The sequence below is a fragment of the Falco rusticolus genome, chromosome 5 (genome assembly GCF_015220075.1).
Source record: "Falco rusticolus isolate bFalRus1 chromosome 5, bFalRus1.pri, whole genome shotgun sequence".
In the NCBI taxonomy this organism is placed as follows: Eukaryota; Metazoa; Chordata; class Aves; order Falconiformes; family Falconidae; genus Falco; species Falco rusticolus.
Window position 1 is genome coordinate 38,068,868 of NC_051191.1, and position 21,097 is coordinate 38,089,964.

Below are 21,097 nucleotides of genomic sequence, written 5' to 3' on the forward strand. Positions count from 1 at the left end.
GTCAATAAATAGCCATTTTGTAACCAATAATGTGAGTCTTAGCCAAAGACTACTCATTACACAAGCACTGTGGGAAAAGAACTTGTAAGAAAATGGAAGACTAAGTAAGGCCTTGAATAGCTTTATTGAAATCTGTATAAATAAACATGCGCATTTCAAATGTAAACCCAAGTGAACTCAAGTGCAGACAAAATTTTAACCTCTGTCATGCAGGAGGTTAGTTTACATTTAAAAAAAAAACCTCAAAGCAGCTTTAAAATACCAGGATGAAACACCAGTTTTAATATCAAGGTATAAAGCAAAGCCATGTCCAACATACCTCATTTATATCCTGGTCAAATGCAATTTTTTAAACTTTTTAATGCTAACATAAATAAATAATTTACCAAAATGTGCACTCACAGAGTGAACTTTTATTTACAATACACAATTTATAACCTATTGTATTTGATTAGTTCAAGTGAAGAACATCATACTTTTTGCTTTTTTCTTCTTTTTAAATTATTTGTTTGAACAGTGGGACACAAAGCAGTTCTCCAGGTAGTAGATATGTGAAGTGTGCCCCCACACTGAAGAGCCCCTCTCAAAGGCAGTATTGTATACAAATCAACAATACATTCTTCCAACTAGATCAAAGGGAAAGCAGCAAATTAAAAAATGTTTCAAACTGTCACACTTGTTTTGGCATCCTGGACCCCTGAACACAGTTAACTAAAATCCAATTAAAAGTTTATATGCCTTATATACTGTACAGGTTCTGACTTGAACATGCAAATGCCAATTCTCTTATAATGAGTTACCTTTTCAGATATGCTGTAAGGCTATGGTGAATTCCATCAGGAACACACAAAGAAAATTAACAGGCCTACCTTTAAAGTTATTTAGTTCATTAACAATTTAAAGGCAGGTTATATTGAAAAAATTCTCATCTAAGCCTGATATACAGTCATTACTATGGATACAGAATACTATTAACTCTGACCCTATTACAGAGTAGTTTGCAAGCTGTCAAACTACAAAAACTGGGGAAGAGAGAACTTACAGCACAATTTTAAATTTTGGACTGACACCAGATTAAAATTATGCATGTCTTATAAGCAAGATAACAGGATTTACGTCTGCAGAGTAGATTCCAACAAGCAACAAAGGATACTTACATTTAATTGAAAAACTTTTTGTTAATGCAGCATGAAATCCAGAACCTGTTCCACAGCAGCAGCAAGATGAACATAATATTCTGGATGCTCAACTAGATCACAAAAGGTTAAAACACCTTTTCAAGCTATTTCTTCTATTGTGACCGAATTTAAAAAAAAAATAAAAATTAGGGAGAAACAAATATTTGCTGTTTCAAGAAGACTACTGCTTATATATTTATGACATTTTTACTTGTAGTCTGTGTGACAGCCTAAAGAATAAGTATATATTCATCCAGAAACTAGACTTGGCAGTAGTATTCTTGCAGTACTAAGAAAATAAATGTCAGAAGTCCACAGATTTAACATTTTAGTTATTAACTCACATCTAAAACAAAAGAAAACATAATCCATCAGAACAGCAGCAGAAAACTTAAAAGGGGTTTATTTGTGACTTCCTATATATAGCTTGTGAATACAAGACTGTAAATGCATTAGAGACAATTTCTGTTTAAGTTTTTATTGTTTCACTTCAAGTACTGCACATGTTAAAATGTAATAAAGATTTACATTCTGTTATCTGAAACTCCCCTTCTCAGATTTTTATTCTTAATTTGGTGGGCAATTTCACTCTTCCAATAGGTATCCCCAGTGAGAAAGTCTCTTCTATGGCTTCTAGTTCTTCCATTAGTTAGTGTGCATACAATTTTCATTTTCTATATCATTATCATTTTCATTGCTATCTTCATCACTTTCTAGTGGGATGCCTGTGGCAGCTGAAGCACCTTGTTTAGTTTCCCGGTCAAGAGGGAAAAAGCCAGTTCCACTGATTGTGTCCTGTCTCTGGTAGAAGAGCACATACGCTGCTTTGGACTGTAAAAGAGAAGTATAATATGCTCCTGAGGCTCCAGACAAAAATTTACAATTCAAGTTATCAATTTTCTTTTTTTCTGCCAAGTCTACAAGGTAAAATTACAAAGGAACCCAAAGCTTCCATGTAAGTTACTTTTGCATGTTGGAGCAAACTATTTTTATTTTGTACTGTCCTTTGAAAGAACACGAACTACTACCTACAAATTTACTGCCAGGTTCATGATTTACTCCTTGTTTTTATTCCCTTAGGAATAAAACATCATCAACAGTCCCAATTTTAGAAACACAGAAGGTACTTGCCACTATTTGGTCCTCACATCCACTGGACACACTACTGTCATCAAAGTAGTACCATATTCCATCATCCTTATTTTTTGCAAAAGCAGTATCTAGGACAAAAAGGTACAATGTCTAAGGACTCTGTATCTTCACAGCTTGATAATCAGTTGCTAGTATGTTACTGTGAAACACTTGGTATTTAACTAACTAAAACTTATTATCAATATTAGACTCATACTTTCACACTTCTTTTAAAGCAAAGAACACTTAACTAATAACGTTCCACTTCTGATGCGAATGTATAGTGAGAAAGGTCAAAATAAATCCCTCAGTGACTTTTTCATTTTTCTCTTTTTGAAGGAGATGCACAATGTACAAAAATACAGACAAGTAAGACAAAATCAGTTGTAAGAGTACAGTAGCTCTTACATTTTATCTTTTCACAATATGCATAGCTCGAAGTATAAAAGAACCTACAGTTATCCATGACAGCTCAATTCATATAGATTTTTCTGTTAGAATATTTGTGAAAACATTTCAAGGTAATGAAAAAAAATTGTCCCTCAACCATTAATGATTGCCAGTGATTCAAAGTGATCAGTACTTAAATCAAAATAAACAGGGAAAGAAAGCTAACATATAAAATGATGATATTTGAAATCAACTTACAATGCCCTCCTCCCATTCCTCCATAGTGGTTGGAGACAGCAATCAAGTTGTAGCGGCAAGGCCCTGCATTGGGATTAATAAGGAACTCTGACATGTCCAAGTCACTGTTTAAAAAAAAACCACAAAAAAACGAAACACAAAAAAACAACCAAAGGAAGGTTACGTTAATAATATTTTTAACCATTTTACATTTTGGTTGTCTTCGAACCCTTTAACTTTATATTCCTCACAGAAAACACATGTACCAGACTACACTGACAGTGCATCTCTTTCACTCTGTGAGGAGTGGAACACGAACCAGTAATGTTAACCAAAAGTATTCATAGAGTTCTTCCATAATTTTTCCAAGTTCATACTTTTCACCTACAAGCACTTTGTCATCAGTGTTTACTGGATCCACACATGGAAGCTGAAAGCAAACATTTCACATAATTGACAGATTAGACTTGCCCTAGTCATGCTAACTTTTACACTTCTAGCACCAAAATGTTTAGGTTTCTTACTTTATTGGAAAGTCAACCAATGTATCCAACTTGTCTCTCATGTATCTGCTATAGGAAAAGCGCTTTAGATGAACTACCAGTACAGGGGGCAGTGACCACAAGTCTAACTTCTTGGTAGCTTGCTGATGTTCTTTACAGTTTGGACAATACCTAAAAGGAAAAAAAAAAATTAATTAATTGCAGTCCGTATGTATGTTAAAATACATTACCATAGAGAAAGCCTGTAACATGGGAGGAACTGAATGAGCAAGAGCTGAAACACACACGTTCCGCCTTCTGTTACTAGTGCCATTGATATTCCTTCCAGTTTAAAATGTGAGGTGCTAGCGTGCAAGCATGCTCACAGTGAAGCCTACAGCATTTTAAACACAGAAGTAGCACCCTTTAGTACAGGACTCATCTCCTACAGTAGTCCCTGTATCTTTAGTCAAAACACAGCTTTCTCTTACAAAAAAAAGATGGTTATGAAAATACTTCAGGAAAACTAACTATATGAAAAACCATAAATAACAGACAACTGTGGTTCTTCCAAATTTCAATTTCCAAGCTCATCCACCTCCTACCCCATCCCACCTAGCACTAAAGCCAGGTAACAGTGACTACTGGAACCTGAAAAACTCCATAATAAAAAAGTTTGCCTCCTTAGTAGGCAAGTACAAAACAGGCAGTGACTTCTAAAATCCTGTTCCCTGCAATGCATACTTGAACCTTTCAAGAACTAAGGCTCAGGGAGGAAGGTAAATAAGAACAATGCATGGAAGCAACTCTTCTGTGAAGTGGTCTATGCATATTCTGCATCTTGGTATCTAACAAGCAAAGATCTAGGGAAAAAAAAAAAAAGAGAAGAAAAAAGACTGCACAAGTGTCTTTACATAGCAACATCAGATAAAGACAAGAAATTAGGAGAACTGTAAGGGCTGGCCGTAATTGAAGAATAGTTTTTTCAGTTGGCTTAGAATATCTGGAATACAAATAGCGCTGGACTAGAGTTGATGAGGTCTTGTAGATTAGACCTGTGAAGACCTGACAAATGAAGAAAGAATGTGATTAGTGACCTCTGGTGAGATGTATCTAGTAGCAACTGCTTGACTTCAGCGGTAGCTGTATTTTGTAGTTTAAATATTCTACTTAAAATGTGCTGCAAAAATGGAAGCGCTTCACCATACCTGAGTTATAGGATATCTCAAACAGTCTAGCCAGTGTTGTATAATCTAGCCAACCCAGAAAAAAAAAAAAAAAGACAATTTTTAAGTCACCCTTCTCCCCTGCCCAAATAAAGGAGGATCTTCAGTGACAGAAGTCTCCAAAACTTTTAAGTATCCAAAAAAGAAAAAGTGGCAGGACCTCTTTTCAAACTTAATTCTGAGCTTCTGATGTTGATGAAGGCTTCTTATCTGCTAGAAAATTCCCAGAGAAGAAGGATTTTACAGGAATATCCTGTAACTGTGAATATTCAGATACAATCCCAAATCATAATCTGGAAGAACCATGAATCAGAATAAAAGTCTCCACCAAAAACTTAATGGTTGGAACATGAATTTGAGAGGTTCTACTGACTACACACATCCCCCATCCCACAGACCTGTGGTTTAGACACATCCCTAGCTCATGTATCAATGGGAGGCAAGTTATGTATTTGCATTAAAAAAAAAAGCCAGTATGCACCAACCTTTCTCATCTTGGAAAAGAATATTTGTTTAAACCACTGCATTGGATTTGGCACAATATCGTTCATTCACTGTGGATCACAATTCACATACTAGAGTATCTTAGGGATCTACCCTTCCTCCTTATGCATTGTCTCCAATATAAACGTTGCTTCTCTATATAGTAACAATTTAGTTAAGCAATGGATCAAAGTAGAAAACACTTAGAGATTTTCAACTATGTTTAGGATTATAAGATTCAAAATACCATTAAGAAATCAATTAGGTATCTCTGTTAATGTTCAGGTGTATTTCTGATTACATTTTGAGAAATACACCACAGAACATAACAATTTTATTCTTTTGTTCTTACCATGGGTCTTCAGCACCTAGTTTTTCCTTTGTTGTGAACAGCTCAATGCAATCTTTTAATTTCACAAAAGGCTTTTTTGGAGGCTTATATTCCACACTTTCATGTTTTTCAAAATCCTAAAGAGAAGTATTTCTTGAGTTAAGAGAACAAATGAAACAAAACTCATTTTAGTGATGTCGTCTTACTATAGACAGTAACTACAAAGCTCCTATATATGGAAAAACTCATCAGAAACCACTCAAGCAAAAAGTTTTCACAGCTTCAGATTTACTTCCAAATTAGTAAGCCTCAAATTGGCTAATTACTTAGATGGGTAAATGAAGTTTATTTATGACAACATATTTACTATGAAAGATGTGAAAAAGACATACTAGCTTCTTTTGAAGAACTATAATCTCTTATGTCACGTTAATTAAGTTGTATTTTTCACATTTAAGTTTTATCGGTGCTGGAAAGGGGAGCAACATAAACAGCTTACCTCTGCTGCACTATCATCAAAATATCTCTTCTTCAATTCAGGATCCCAATCCAAAGCAAGGAAAGATCTTTCTAAGATTAAAAACATGTTTTCTCTTAATATTATTTCTTGCTTTACATGATATTGTATTAACTTTGGGCAAACGCTCTTCAAGATGAATTAATGCTAGGATGAACTTAAGATGAAAAAATTGCATTTCTAAGAGTTAATTACAATAGCAAATTCATTATTTATACAGAATTGACTATTGGGAAAAGAGATACATCAAATAGCACACACAAAGAATTAAATACTATTCTATGAAAGAATCAGAAAAAAGTAGAATTAAATGTTGCCCAATCTGTTCCCCATGACTTACCGTCAAGCCTAGGCTGCCTGTCATCAAACCTAATATGCCTGGTATCATCTTTGATGTAGTTTATGTCAGTATTGCCTAAATTATTGAACTGGAATGTAAACAATCGCTTTTTGTGTCCCATGAGTGTTTGACCTTTGCAAGTATCTTCAGTACATAATCCGTTTTCAGAGTCATTGTCACCTCCAACTGAGTCTTCTGACTGGCTGTTTTCATTCTCTGAAGGAAGTTCCTGATCCTGGCTGGATTCATCATCTTGTTCATCTGTCTCCATTTCACCTAAAACAATCAGAAGAATCAGGAAGAAATGAGGTAGAATAACAATAACTTTCATGAAAGACACTACAGAACTAACTTCAATGACAAACCGAACACAAATCACTAAGCAAGTTCAGATATTACAGTCTTACTTGGAGATCCTTCTTCATGTATTCCATTTGGGCCATTACCATTAATACCATGGTCCTTACAGCAATGTAGGGATCCTTCAGTGTCTTCACTTTCAGTACATGTTTTTACATATCGGCTAAATATAAAAAACGAAAGCAACAGTTAGAATCAATGGATTTTAAAATATTTACATTATTCAAGCCAAACAATTACATGCTTACAGCAATTCCTTTCTACTATACTGTATTCCCTAACTCCTGATTTATTCAGAATTAACAGTTTTATTGCCTAACATGTCTATTGTTACAGGCACATCTGAAATTCTGCTCATCTGTACTCTGATGTTTTTGGCAGTTACTTGATTTTATACAACTTGATTTTTGATGTTAAGTCTCTGTTTATCCAGAAATCACTTCTTTAACTGTTCACTAACCGTATTTTTTACACAAAAAATATATGGGTTCAGTTACAAGAAAAGTTACCTCAACAGAAAATTAAGCACAAATTTCAACTGGAAGTTGTAACGATTCTAATCTCTTCCACATAGTGATACTTATTCCAGTCTAGTTTCAGAAAGTGCCTAACATACTTCTACAACATAAATTAGTATATAAACTTTTATAGTAGATACAGGAGATATAACTATAGAAGAATAACTGGCAAAACACTTCCATTTTACCAAGCCCTAACTAACAGCTATGTTTACAGCAGAATTAATTCCCTTAAACTGTCAATACAGATTGACCCTCTACTGTCTTCTCAAGTAATTTTTGAATTAGGTCATGCTAACAAAAGATCAAATTAAAATCCACACTAGTTCACAACTCAAGCAGCTATAATAAAGACTAAATAGTCAAATCTGATCAGTTTGTTAGCAATGCATGTAAAAGTGAGTTCCTACCGATTCCACCTATTGGCATTATTCATGACAAATGCATTTTTCTCTAAACAATAACCTTACCACATTCTTAGCAGCAGCAGGTTATACAGTTTATCTTCAGTGTTGTTTCTAGGCACTGCTATGAGAAAAGGTTGACCAAACAGTGAAGAACCACTATGGCTGTAGCTAGTGTGCCTGCACTTTTCCCTTAAACAAACAGGAATTATAACTTGTTCTGTATCTTCTGTTCTATTGATAGCAATTTCAAATCTAAAAGAAAAACATCAGAAATACAAAGGACAACTGTCATTTAAAAGATTATAAAGGGGAACACTTAAAAAATAATAACCCCCCCAATATTTGTCTTTGTCTTATGTCTAGTTACCTAAACAAACTACAAAGAGACATGAAGCATGTTATCTGTACTTACACATAAATGTCATCACGTTCCATAATACTACTTAAATTTTCATCCATGCCAAATATCCTGTGGAACCTGTGATTGTATATATCAGTAACAATCATCTAAAAAGAAAATGGAGTATATATCATTAAATCAGGTTAATGTGTTAAAATGTTCATAGTTGTGCTTCATATAAGCAATCACTCTTACCTTATCTGCAGCAACACCAGACAAAGCTGACAATGCTGTGCAAAGATCCAGTATATTTCCAATTTTGGGAACAACAACTTTGTACTAAAAAAAAAAAATAAATGTCACTTTCATTTCTTAAGAGAATATGCATGAGGAAAAAAACAAAAAACTTATCACATGTTCTGCAGATTCCTGAGCTTAAGGTGTAAAGTATGTAAATCAACTAATACAAATTCTGAAAGCTGCTGAAAATGTAGTAGTTACCTTCACAACTTTGCTCATACAAACACACACATTTTTGAACACTACATTTATTAGTTTTTATAATGCTTTTTAAAAATGTTATTTTATTTTCTCCACAAGAAGATTAACCACACCAACTACTTAGATTTATATTTCAACAGCACCTACTTAATTAAGCATTTAAATACCGTGCGTGCTATTGACTAGATTCTTAAATTTGAAATACAAACCAAGTTGTTTATGTATTACTAGGAAAAAAAGCAATGGCAGGCAATGGATAAAAATCAAATTTAAATTCACATGCAGAGAGAGAACCTGATGACTAACAGTCAAAGAAAACCTCTCTGTGGCTTCCCTTACTGCAGTACACCTGCAGTTTGTAATGAAACTCCACATAGGACTCTTACCTGTCATATGCGTAATAAGAACAGGATTATTTAGAAATAAGTATTATAAATTTGTAATTAATTGCCAAGTACAGGAGGTGTTTGTTATTTTCTGAAGTTTTATAGTTATATAGACTCACAAAAGCTCTACTGAACTCTTACTCTTCCCAAACACTATTTATTCCTGCATAACCATCTTATGTCATACAGGGTCATTTTCAACTACTGTGTCCCCTATGCAAACTTGTTCTCACAAATAATCAAATTTCTGTCAGGTTCACCTCCCACTAGTTAATACATGTCCCTTTACCTTCAGTTGCCTAACTCACATTGCTTTTGAGAACGCTCCCTCTCCCCCCACCTTCCTTCTTACAGTACTCTGATTTCATGTGTTAAAACCTTTTTTCAAGTCTGCCTAACTGCCCGTGTCTTATTTATTTCACGTATTCTCACTTACCCCGTAAGGTACAGCTAGAACTATTTAATCATGACTTTGTTACCATAAGCTATGTGCATTGTTTCATACCATTCTAAGGAGTGTAATACCATCCTTCCTAAAAAAGGCAACAGAGATACTCTTCACACAGAAATCTCATCTGAAATTTTTTCTTTTGGCTATTAAGCGATAGCACAGAAGAATTCAGGACTACCTAATATATTTAGTCATGAGGTTTTATGCACCATTTATTACCAATATTTGCCTTTTGAGGCTAAGAAATTGACAAATTAATTCTGGATTAAGTGTGTAATTTTTTTTTTTTATAACCATACAAATTCGTTATAGCAACACTAAAATAAAAGATGAGGACAGCAGACATTTCAAATATTATGAAGCCTTATTAATACAACCATAAAGAAATCACCAATATCTTCCTTGAAACTGACAGAAATGTAAGAAGGTATGTATAGCTTTCCTCAGGCTTTCTAAGTGGGACTTCAGAACACATACCAGAAAACTAAAGCTTGTTGGATTTGCTTATTGTTCTTATAAATTTAAAAAATGTAAAGGAACTCAAGTTCATCGTTAATGCCACATGAATCAAGAGTTTTGTACATAAACTAAGAGGCTTACCTGCATAGGCTTCGCAAGTGGATCCATTCTAACTAAATAAACTTCCAAAGTACGTTCTTTTTTCATGGGTAATGGAAGTGTCAAGTAACAAAAGGGATCAAAGGTTACAGATATCTTAGCACATTCAGGACAAACTAGGGTGGATTTAAAAAGGCCATGAAATATATCTACAATGATGGAATCATTTCTTTTTAAATGGTTTTCCCAGGCTTCTTCAGCAACCACCTGCAATTAAAGCATGACCTGGGTTATGACAAAGTAGTAGGAAATGAATAGTGAGAATTATTGGTGAGAGTAGTTAATAGAACATTCTCAGTTACCACCTAAACATAGAAATCTCACTCCAAAGAACCCTGGTAAGAAATGCACTACTGTCAGGATCACAGGTTCAAAGATGTATGTTTATACCTCAGACAAAGATTCTGTCAGTGATATTACACAGTCTGAGAGAAACTTCAGACGGCTTGGGGCAAGACAAAAGCAAGACTAAAAATTCCACCAAAGTAATTCATACTTGTAGCAAAAGAAATTATCTGTATGCTTGTAGCTCAATGCCAGAAGAATTTTCCTAAAGTAAGAGTACTGGAAAGATACAGAATGCTGCATACAACAGAACAGGATTTTTTTTTCCAGCTGAACTCAGCACTGAATTGAACAACAAGTCTTAACAAAACCTTAACACCCTCCCCACCCCCTCAATTACCTTCCAAATAAACAGAAATTTACAAAGGTACTTGAACAAGATCTCCATTTTAAGGTCTTGGCTTATTTTCTGACATCTCTTTCAGAAAAAGCAACGCATGATCAGCGTCCCAACCCTTCAGTGCACAATCATCTAAGAAGTATCTAGCAATGTATAGCCTTGACTAAAATGAAGATGATCACAACCAAAACCACTACCTTGTCTGGTCTCCCATCTGCATCCTTCAATTGAATGTAAGGCTTTTTCCTAATTCGGTTCAAATCCTCATGTAATCCATCCAGGAGAAAAGCCAGTAGCTCTTGACAATCTTGTTGCTGATAACCAGAAAACTGTGGTGCAAATCGTCCCACTTGTGTCTATAAAAAATAAATACAAATATTTCTGGTATCTTTATTGTTATAAAGATTAGGTATTTTTGAGATGCTACAGCAGAAAGTTGAAAAGGTAAAACTTTTTTTTAAAAAATAACTTTTCAATGGAGCCAGGAAGCCAAAACTAATTCTCAAAGATCAAAGCACAAGGACAGTTTACACTTATTTAAACATACATCCCAGCATTTTAACAGTTAAATGAATGGACTGCATACTGATAAATATTACTTTAAATTCTTATTATTGCCTGTTTCCATACGTTCTGTATACTTAATCTAATAACAATGTATGTTCAGGTTAAATTTCATACTGACCTTAAATGCTCTTGGGGTAACATAGCTGTACTTTCCTGACCACATCTGCTTGATGAGCTCTGCATAAGATTTTGCTATTTCACCTCGCATTCCTAAAGGATTGTCAAAATTCAGCTCTTCTTGGTATTTATCATTGAGGAAGTATTCTGTAAGAGGAGGTGTGTTGCTCAGACACTGTAAGTAGAAATGCAGGGGTTTTAGAACAGTGATTTGAAACAAAAGAACGTTCAAATGTTGTTAAAGCAGTCGTGAACAATACCTTAAACTGTAAAGCCTAGTGCCTGCAAGGAAGAAAATAGAAGAAGAAGAAGAAAAAAAAAAGAGAAGTATGGCCTTTTCCAGAGAAAATTAATATTTTTTAACCAAGACTGGCTACAGCTATCATTACAAGTTATGCACAGATAGTATTTTACAAAAGCTTCAGGTCAGAATTTATTACATAGTAGTCCAGCCAAACACAGTGTCACACCACAATTTGTATTGAGGTTCAAAACAAATTAAGGTGGTTCTTGATACATGAATAGTAGCTTTATGAAACTCCTTGCTCAAAGTTGTTATAGATGCACAAAGTTTACAGGGCCTCAAGAACAGGCTGCAGAGGTATTTGGAAGAAAGAGCCAACAAGGTTTATTACATCAAATTACACCACATTCAGAACAACATGTGAACAGAAAATAGTTGAAAACTCAGGTATTTTTTTTTTTTTTGGCAAGGGTGGGAGGGAAGGGAAGATGAGGATGCTTGCCCTATTCCTTCTCTTCCTAGACATCTGTTTATGGATGCCATTGAAGACAGCGATCTGTGCTGGATGGACTAGACCTCGAATCACAATTGGTCTAGCCCTTCCTTTGTTCTTTTAAATTTTGTGAAGCTGTTTAGAGCTGAAATTCATCAAGGAAAGCAAGGGTCTTTGTTTAGACTGAGATAATGACTTATTCGCTTTACCAGTTTGTCTCTTCTGTCAGCACTTAGGGACAGCAGGATGTAATCACTAAAATATGATTTACAGTTTTAGTAAACCATTTTTAGTTTTTGTGTGCTACTCCTCACACTCTTTTAAACACAAACTTTTCCATCGCTTGGAAATAATCCCCATGCCTCAGCATATAGATTAAGCAAAGTTTCTTCATTAAATATTATAAGCTTTTCTGAATTCTTTCCTCTATTAAAGACTCCAAGGCCAAATATTTCAGTCTCATCTGCCTCTCTGCAAACAAGGGGAAGAACAAAAATATTAGCTCCACATATGCTACTGCATAAAATACAACAACTGAGACTGCAAGAATTACATCTTTATTGAGCAGAGCAAAAAAAAAAAAGTTATTCCTATTTCTTCCTATCACACCTGTGTAATATTACAAAGCAAAATCATTCACATGCTGTAGAGAGCAGAGTTTCACGCCTGTATCACACTCCTTTCTTTCCCTCTTCACCTATAGGTTCCATGAGCTATCAACACTGAAAAAAAATCCTGATATTACAGGCCCTTTTGGACACTGAGGGTTGAAGAAAGCTTATTCTTCTCTTGCTACATGGCAAAGAGCTTTTATTCCTAGCAGTGGTGATGCCAAGCCCCTCCAGCCTCACAGGTCCGTGTTGCCAGTTCTGAATGGACCCGTGCAGCTAAGAGGAGAAACACTTGGTGTCTCAAATCCATACAGCAGTGGTCAGTCAGGGTTTTTTCAAAAGATTATTTTTAGCGTCAACCTAAATGAATGGTTAGACTACCAAGTTACACCAGATACTCAGAAATACAGTGCAAACCACACTAAAATAACTATAAATGAAAGCATACTACAGGTAAAACTGCATGTTCAATCTGAGTGATATGACAAAGCCTACTGCCCAAAGAAGTCCTGCCCCTTCTCTGCTGATCTTCATCTGATTGCGTAATAAAACATACTCACCTCACTAACCTGTCAAAAAACTATGTTTCCTCCTCACTCTTCTCTGAATTGTTTTTGGGCTGGTTTAGGAGATCAAATCAGTTCAGCTGATCAGCTTAGTGTAAGGAATGTCCAGAACAAATTTCTATAGGTTTTTAGTCAAGCACTACACAATGTGCTGACAGTGTGCTGTTTCACCAAAAACTTAATTTATCTTTTTCTAGTTTTTACCTGATTAATTAGTTTTGTCACTTTCACAGAATATTAATTTATGTTTGTATGTATAAGTCAGGAAGATGTAATTTCCCTTTTTCCTTATAAAGATTTCCAAATTCCAGCCTAAGATAACACCAATGGTGGTACTGGAATGCACAAGTATCCATCTGAACACATCAATTTTTGAGATACAGAGCTGACTTTTTTTCTGAAATATCAGATGCCACAACTTTTAAAAGAGTAGCTACTAAAGGAACTAACGCAGTTGGCCACAAATACGCTGATTTTTTTCAACATAACTGACAAAACTAAATAATTGCAAATATGTTTACTTCTTGAAAAGTATGACAATAGAGAGCTATTTAAGATCATAAAGTCACAGGGAAAAAGCATCCAGAAGCCAATTTGAAAGGAAGCCTACATTCTTAGTTTTCTCACGTTGTGGTATGTTGTAGGTTACCAAGGAAGCCTCAAGGAAAGCATCAATAAAAAAAAAAAAAACCCAAACATTAGAACCATGACAATCTACTAGACAGCAAAGTCACTAGATTTACCCTCCCTGTTCAACGTAGCAGTTTTGGATTTTATTTAAAACACATAGGTAAACTAACAAATATACCAACAGGTGAAGAATAATAGAAACCACAAAAGCTAAACAAATACAGTAAAACTACAGAAAACCATTTGTGAACTAATGAGGTAACAGAACAGCACTTCACTTCAGGTACTGCAGCCTCCACAAGTTTTCTTTAACCACCAAAACGTAAGTGCTCAGTCTCTGAACCCAAACTGGTCTTTTAGCTAAATGATCACTGGCAAAAATGGAACAGAACATAGAAGCTACAAGACCAACCATGAGACAAACTACAGAAGGGAAGGATTGGTCTTCAACATGACAAAGGTTGACACTGGAATTACAGTTCCATGTTACATATTAATCAGTTGGGGAAAAAAAAAAAAAGAAAAAAGACATTTCTGTAGCAGAGCAATCTATGGATAACAACTATTTAGGTAATCAGTATCAAGTGATCTTAATCAACCTCCAAGAAAATTAGACAAACAATGTGACTGGACAAAACGATGCTTCACACAATTTATACATCAACTGTATTAGGTAACACTGCATGCATTGTTAACGTACATACACATGCATACAAACACCATGGAACAACTCTAAACTACTAAGTCAAAAAGGAGACCTATTCACCTGTAAACACACATATAGTCTACTGTTTAGATAGCATAGCTGTAACTAGCAAGGTGTGGCAGGCATTAAGATACACAGGAAAATGAACAATAAATAATCTTTTAGTGTCGTATCTCTCTCTCTCTAAAAATATAAATGCTGTAGCCTCACTGGAATACTCTGATTCCAATATTAGACTATGATCCTGTTAGCAAGTCCACCTGTCCTACGAAAACTTCATATAGGTGGAAAAATAATAATAAAAAGTCAACGTTATACTTATCTAAATCCACATAATTTAAGTATAGGAAAACTTTGACAAAAGAGTTTACAAAGACTCTTATTGTTTAATTGATAAAATGAATGAAGAAAGAGGGCCATCAAGACAGTCAGTGGCCTGAGAGCACTTGCTCTGTGAGAAAAGGCTGCAGCATCAGGACTTAGCCTGCAGAAGAGACTGTTTCAGGGATACCCAACAGGAGCCTTCTAGTACCTACACAGAAGTTAAGTAGAAGACGGAACCAGGCCTTCACAGTGGTGCACAGTGGGAGGACAAGAAACAACAGGCATAGGCTGAAATAAGAGAAGTTAAGGATATTAAGAAAAGTTTTCCTTGTAAGAAGTCACGCAGTGCAGCTGAGAGTTGTACAGCCTCCTTGCAGGTTTTCAAGACCCAACTGGATAAAGCCCTGGGCAACCTGGTATGACCTCAGAGCCAACCTTCCTTTGAGCAGGAGGTTGCACTAGAAACCTCCTGAAGTTCCCTGTAACCCAAATAATCCTATGATCCTAATATAATGAGGAAACATTTATTCACAGCCTATAAGGGGTATCACATAGAAATAACACTAAGAATAAAATTTCAAAGCAAACATCATTACCTATCATGACAGTGAACTGGGGAAACAAGAAGCAGACAATAAGATCACATCAAGCTAAAAATTGAGTGTTCCTGTAAGAATCATGGCTCTTCAACTGTCCTAGTTAATAACAATTTTATGCAAGGGACATTGATATTTTGTATATCAGCCTTCTAATATAAGACAAGAGCTGACTCACTGAAAGAAAGATCCAAGTAACAGGAGAAAAAGTAAATTACTTTACACCTGTCCATCCTACTTTTGTCTGAAGTGCTAAGTGTCAGATGTAGAGAAAAGCGCTCAGCTAATACACCCCTTAACCCAAATTCTGTATGCCAATGGCAACTGAGACAGAACATCAAAAACTTTATCATTTCAGGTTTCACTCTCAGCAATAATATCCAAAGAGGGAATATTAATCAGCTTTCGGAAGAAAAAAACCTGCTGAAATACCCCACTGCAAAGCTCTCAACAGCTGTTGTTCAAAAGTCAAGTATATACAATCACACATGGAAAACCACATAAACATGAAGATGTGGGGAGGAAAAAACCAAAAGAAGTGTTTTTAATGGAAACATTTACTTTCCTTCTTCTCCTGTTTTTGAATCAAAATAAACCCTTTGTGAACTCTTAGGTTTTCACTGTGAAAGAAAAAATAATTTTCCACAGAACTCTAATCACTAATATCCCAAAAGGGCAAAGCAGTACTCAGGAAACATCCACAGATGGCAGCACAGCAATGCTTCGTGAGATTCATATTTTTCTCAGTTTTTTCAGCTTACAACATAGACATGTACGTAAGTGATTGTGACTAAAACATCTACTTGCCAAATACTTTTTTTTTTGCTTGATAGGGGTTCAAACATTCAGAATAATGTTTTCATAAAGTCCAAAAGCTCCCTTTTGTTTGTCACTCCTGTTTTATTTAATGCTCAGATCTGCAAAAGCCATTTAGGCCTTAATAAAAAATGAAGCCTTAGGTGTCAGCACTGAAGTAAATTAAAATGATACACAGAATATCCCTTCAAAAGAATCTGAAAAAATCTATACAGAAGTTCCAGTACAACAAAAATATTTAATAGTATTGAATTATTGCTTTTTGATAATAAGAAACTATGATACGACAACACTTGGGAGAATTACAAGGGTCTCTTAATCATCTTAGCCTTACTCCTACTCAGCTTACAGCTGTTTATGGTACAACAAAGGATCTTACCTGTTTCTTCACCATCTCTCCTCTAGTTGTCTTGAGCTCTGTAACACTGAAAGCCCCTACTCAGAAAACCAAAGGTTTCTTTACATTAATCACCTAGAAGGATGAAGGGGCAAGCCTAACGTTACCTGTAGATTGAAGAGCTATTAACGAACTCGAAACAATATTTAAGAAACTGACAGGATTATCACATTTCTACCTAGTACAGTTAAAGGGTAAAACCCTTCAGACAAGTTTGTCAGACTCTGGACAGCAAGTGCAAGGAACTGGCCCTCCTCTTCAAGGAACACTGATGACAGTTTTGATGCAAACCATCTTCACTGTACATCAGACAAGCAAAGAAAAGCTGTCTGAGAAATGAAGCGGCTTCTGAAGCAGAAACGGCTCTTATATGAACAGTAAGGGGCCTCAATGGTGTCTGGGAAGGACGAAGATCTGAGAAAAGTGGTAATCAGCAGGAGTGCAGATAAACTAAACTCTGCTTCTGTTGAAGGAAGCTACATTGATTACACTCAGCAATGACTCAATGGAAGGGATCACAGCACAGCTTTTCAAATAGAACACAAATGGAACTGAAAACTATTTCAGAGTCTAAAACTCTACAGTAAAATTTTTTGTTTATCAGGATAAATCTGTTTTCTTTAATACTGTGTTGACATAATTGTGAAGAAAACCAGCTTAAGGTGGCAAATAAAACTACAGGAGGTAACCAAAGCAGATCAGAGAATCACAGAATAGCTGATGCTGCAAGGCATCTCTGGAGATGTCTAGTGAAATCCCCTGCTCAAAGAATGGTCACCTAGGCCAGGCTGCTTGGCACCGTGTCCAGTCAGGTTCTGAGCATCTTCAAGGCTGGATGATCCACAGCCTCCCTGGAAACCCCATTCCATTGATAACTCTCACTGTAAAAACATAATTTCTTAACTTAAATGGAATTGTCTGTGCTTCAGTTTGTGCTCAGTGCCTCCTGTTCCTTCAGTGGGAACTGGGTTTCACTCTACTTGCTGCCTATCTTCCCCGCCCCAGTATTTCTACACATTGGTAAGATTGCTCTGGAGCCTTCTCTTCTCCAGGCTGAACAGTCCCAGCACTCTGAGCCTCTCCACGTAGGTCAGATGCTGCAATCCTTGATCACCCTTGTGGCCTCTCGCTGGACCTGCTCCAGTATATCCCTGTCTCTCTGGTACTGGGGAGCCCGGAATTGAACCTGGCACTCCAGGGGTGTCTCACCAGTGTTGAGGGGAGGGGAAGGATCACCTCTCTCAGCTTGCTGGCAATGCTTTTCTCAATGCAGCCAGGAGGCTGTTGGCTGCCCTGGCCACAAAGACACACAGTTGTGTCATGTTCAGCTTTTTGTCCAGCAGGACCTCAGGTGCTTCTCTGCCAAGCTGCTTTCCATCTTGTTGCCCGTCCCCTGACACAGCCCAGCGTGTACTGGTGCCTGGGGTTATTCCTGCCCAGGTGCAGGCCTTTTGGCTTTCTTTTGAACTTCATGAGGTTCCTGTCTGCCCATTTCTCCAGCCTGCTGAGGTCTGTCTGAATGGCAGCACACCTCTCTGATGTATCAGACTCTCCTCCCAGTTTTGTGTCATCTCTAGTCTTGCTGAGGGTGCATTTTGCTCCATCACCTAGGTCAAAGCCTAGGGCTCCCAATATTCCCAAGCAGAATTTCCCTAGTCTGCCATCCACATACTATCTGGGCCCAGTCCTTTGTTGCTTCCAAGATCAAATTTGTTTGGAGTGCTTCGGCCATAGGCATTACACCTCTAGCCAGAATAATGCAATGTTACTCCAGTAACAGCAGGAGGTGAAATTAATAGCAAATTAGTGTAGTGAATTGTGTGCTTTCAGTGTAACTGGAAAAAAAGGTAGAAGTTAACTGGTGGCAAGAGGAAGACAACAGTAGAACTTGCAGTCTGCAAGACTGTAGTGTGTTAAGAACATGTCATGCTTTCACTAAAAAGCACATTCACGGATTTCTTAGGTAACATTAAACTCTAAGCAATACTTTCTTTGACAGATATTAGGTGGAACTGAAAGATACTTTACACTTCCTTGCTAAGAAAGCTGACAAATAAGACATTTAAAAAAACACACCATCAAGGACATACTAAAGGTACTAATGCCAAACTAAAAGTTGCACTGCTCAATAAACACCTAATTCTCTTACCCAGAGCACTGCCCTGTTAATCTGCAAAATTGTATTCATTAATTTACACCACCATTTATCAGAACTTATTTGAACACTTGATTCCCTAGATATAACTGAAAAGCAATGAAGTCAAAGCTGACATGATTTAGAACACAGACCTCAGAATTAAATCCAGTTAACAAAATAGGATGTTGATGTGAATTGTAGTAAGTTTAAGTTGTATGTAAGAAACTAAAGGCAATAACCCATGTTTATAGTTTTCACCTAAAAGGTTATTTTTCAGTGTACATATATGCAAATTCATGTATATAAGTTTAACAAAGGTTTAGATAATCAAAATCAACCTTGTTTTTAGTCAGTCTAGTCTGACAAACAGTGTAGCATTATAAGAAATATTTAACTATGTATGTACTAAGAATAGTCTTTTAATTCAACTTTTAAAAGACAATTCTGGTTCACACACTAGATGAAAATATATTCTTATTTTTTTCTTTACAATAGCATAATGACACAATTCAGAAAGAGGTTACATATAGCATTTTTATTTAGAACGGACTGTAAAAAGTGTGTCCTTTCCCCTTTCAGCTGAGCCATCTTTTGTACAGCATGCTAAACCCCCCCCCCAATTACTTCCTGCACCTTTCAACTTCTCCTCAAGTATCCTCATACAAATATTTTAAAAAACAAGAATAAATTGAATTTTATGGAAGTCTTATATAAATAAGTATGGAATAACCACAGAATAAGCCCACATACCACTACAGGCTGGGGGCTGACCGGCTAGAAAGCAGCTTTGCATAACACGTCCCCAGTGGTCATTTCCTGTGGAAATGTGGAAAAGCCAGAAGTGCAGCTCTGTGGGAAAGGTGGCCAACTGCAAGCTGGGCTGAGTTAGCAAATAGCAGCCAGAGGCAAAAGGAAGCAAGACTTCTCCTCTATTTGGCACTTGTGAGACTGCTGCTGGAGCGCTGTCTTATTTAGGGCTCCCCAGCGTAAAAAAAAAGAGTGGAGGAGGGCCATCAACATGGTCAGGGGGCTGGAGAACAACATACAAGGAAAGGCTGAGAGCTGTATGCATTTGTTCAACCTGAAAACAACAAAATTAAGGGGAGAGCTCGTGGTTGATGCAGCTACCTAATGGGAAGCTACAGAGAAGTGAAGCCCGGCTCTTCTCAGAAGTGCAGTGACAGAACTAGCGTAATGGATACAAACAGGAGGTGGAATCCATGATCATTCTGGGTTCCCTTCTAACCCAAGTTATTCTCTGGTTCTATATACAAAGATAGGATAAAAAAAACCCTGTAAAGACTATGAAACTATGGCATATTCCTTCTTTTGAACAAATTTAAACACCTTCATAAACTCAGCTTACAAATGTACCTGAAACTACTTTTTTCTTGGACAAGCTAAAAAAGGAATTCAACATTTTTTTAATTTTTTTTTTTTTTTTTAATTTCACCCAAAGAAATTGCAAATGTAAGTTGGGAGCTCTTGTGATGACAAAGGAGGAGATTAACTCTGAAGTATGCTTGGTTAAGATCTATTATCTTTAGACTCAGCAGGAAAAAAATGTCAATGAGAACTTAAATACACTTTACAGGTTTTTGACATACGACTGCTTTGATGACAAAACATGAATTCCAGAACTAAACAAAACCAAATTAAACTATTAACTCTTTCTGATCATCAAGTAATCTACCCCTGTAGGTTCCACTTCGAAGTAAAAGGACTAAGTTTATTGCATCTTGGCAAGAGTAACACTAGGTATACTAGTACTTCTCTCACAATCAATCAAGCAAAGAAACAAGCTATTACATCCCTATAATGTATCTCATCCATGAAACAGCAGCTATTCAAAGGGGAAAGGTCAAAGGGAAATATGTTCAAAGGTTTCCTGAATGTTAACCTGTGCACCAGAAGTACATGAGAATTAGAAATAAAGGCCCAGTAATCCACCTGTCATCTACTTTTTGACACTTCAGCACTGCAATCTGTACTCAAGTGCATCTCAAAATTAAGAAGTATTTTTCATGACATGCATGCATGGCAATCATTAAAAAAGCAAAGAATCCCGCTTAGGCGTTCACACATGTAAAACTCTGATCAAATCTGATACTGATCACTGTGCAGAAACAGGGAAAACAATGAATGCAGCTATGTAAATAAACTTTTCTAATATACCAATATACATGTATTTCCTCAGTTTTAGTCCTATCCTACTACTTAATGGAGTCTCTTAATATTAGTTTCCAAACATCACAAAATATAACAAGATATTAGTTTCCGAGTAATAAGACAAGCTCATTTTATTCTGAAGT

The 21,097-nt window shown here is 36.2% G+C and overlaps 1 protein-coding gene and 1 long non-coding RNA gene across 9 annotated transcripts in view; one reads left to right on the top strand and one right to left on the bottom strand.

Annotated features, from left to right (window-relative positions):
* LOC119149203 overlaps nucleotides 1-21,083 on the top strand; it is a 35,003-nt gene extending 13,920 nt beyond the window's left edge. The window contains exons 2-4 of one of the 5 annotated variants that reach the window (XR_005104611.1): nucleotides 6,538-6,624; nucleotides 12,706-12,855; nucleotides 16,836-21,083. This is a non-coding gene — a long non-coding RNA (uncharacterized LOC119149203). Of the gene's footprint in view, nucleotides 1-6,537; nucleotides 6,625-9,590; nucleotides 9,873-10,666; nucleotides 10,772-12,705; nucleotides 16,316-16,835 lie in introns of those variants that run through there. The other 4 variants (XR_005104610.1, XR_005104608.1, XR_005104609.1 and 1 more) reach the window with 4 other exon arrangements.
* The window catches only part of USP15 (ubiquitin specific peptidase 15), a 70,231-nt gene continuing 49,239 nt past the window's right edge, over nucleotides 106-21,097 (bottom strand). For 2 of the 4 annotated variants that reach the window (XM_037390219.1, XM_037390218.1), the window contains 14 exons: nucleotides 11,267-11,440; nucleotides 10,779-10,937; nucleotides 9,879-10,103; nucleotides 8,196-8,279; nucleotides 8,013-8,107; nucleotides 7,664-7,852; nucleotides 6,723-6,838; nucleotides 6,316-6,591; nucleotides 5,958-6,028; nucleotides 5,480-5,595; nucleotides 3,461-3,610; nucleotides 2,958-3,061; nucleotides 2,310-2,398; nucleotides 106-2,009 (listed from right to left, as the gene is read on the bottom strand). In XM_037390219.1, the coding sequence (XP_037246116.1) occupies nucleotides 1,824-2,009; nucleotides 2,310-2,398; nucleotides 2,958-3,061; nucleotides 3,461-3,610; nucleotides 5,480-5,595; nucleotides 5,958-6,028; nucleotides 6,316-6,591; nucleotides 6,723-6,838; nucleotides 7,664-7,852; nucleotides 8,013-8,107; nucleotides 8,196-8,279; nucleotides 9,879-10,103; nucleotides 10,779-10,937; nucleotides 11,267-11,440 (2,034 nt within the window). In that variant the 3' untranslated portion in view covers nucleotides 106-1,823. Of the gene's footprint in view, nucleotides 2,010-2,309; nucleotides 2,399-2,957; nucleotides 3,062-3,460; nucleotides 3,611-5,479; nucleotides 5,612-5,957; nucleotides 6,029-6,315; nucleotides 6,592-6,722; nucleotides 6,839-7,663; nucleotides 7,853-8,012; nucleotides 8,108-8,195; nucleotides 8,280-9,878; nucleotides 10,104-10,778; nucleotides 10,938-11,266; nucleotides 11,441-21,097 lie in introns of those variants that run through there. The other 2 variants (XR_005104606.1, XR_005104607.1) reach the window with 2 other exon arrangements.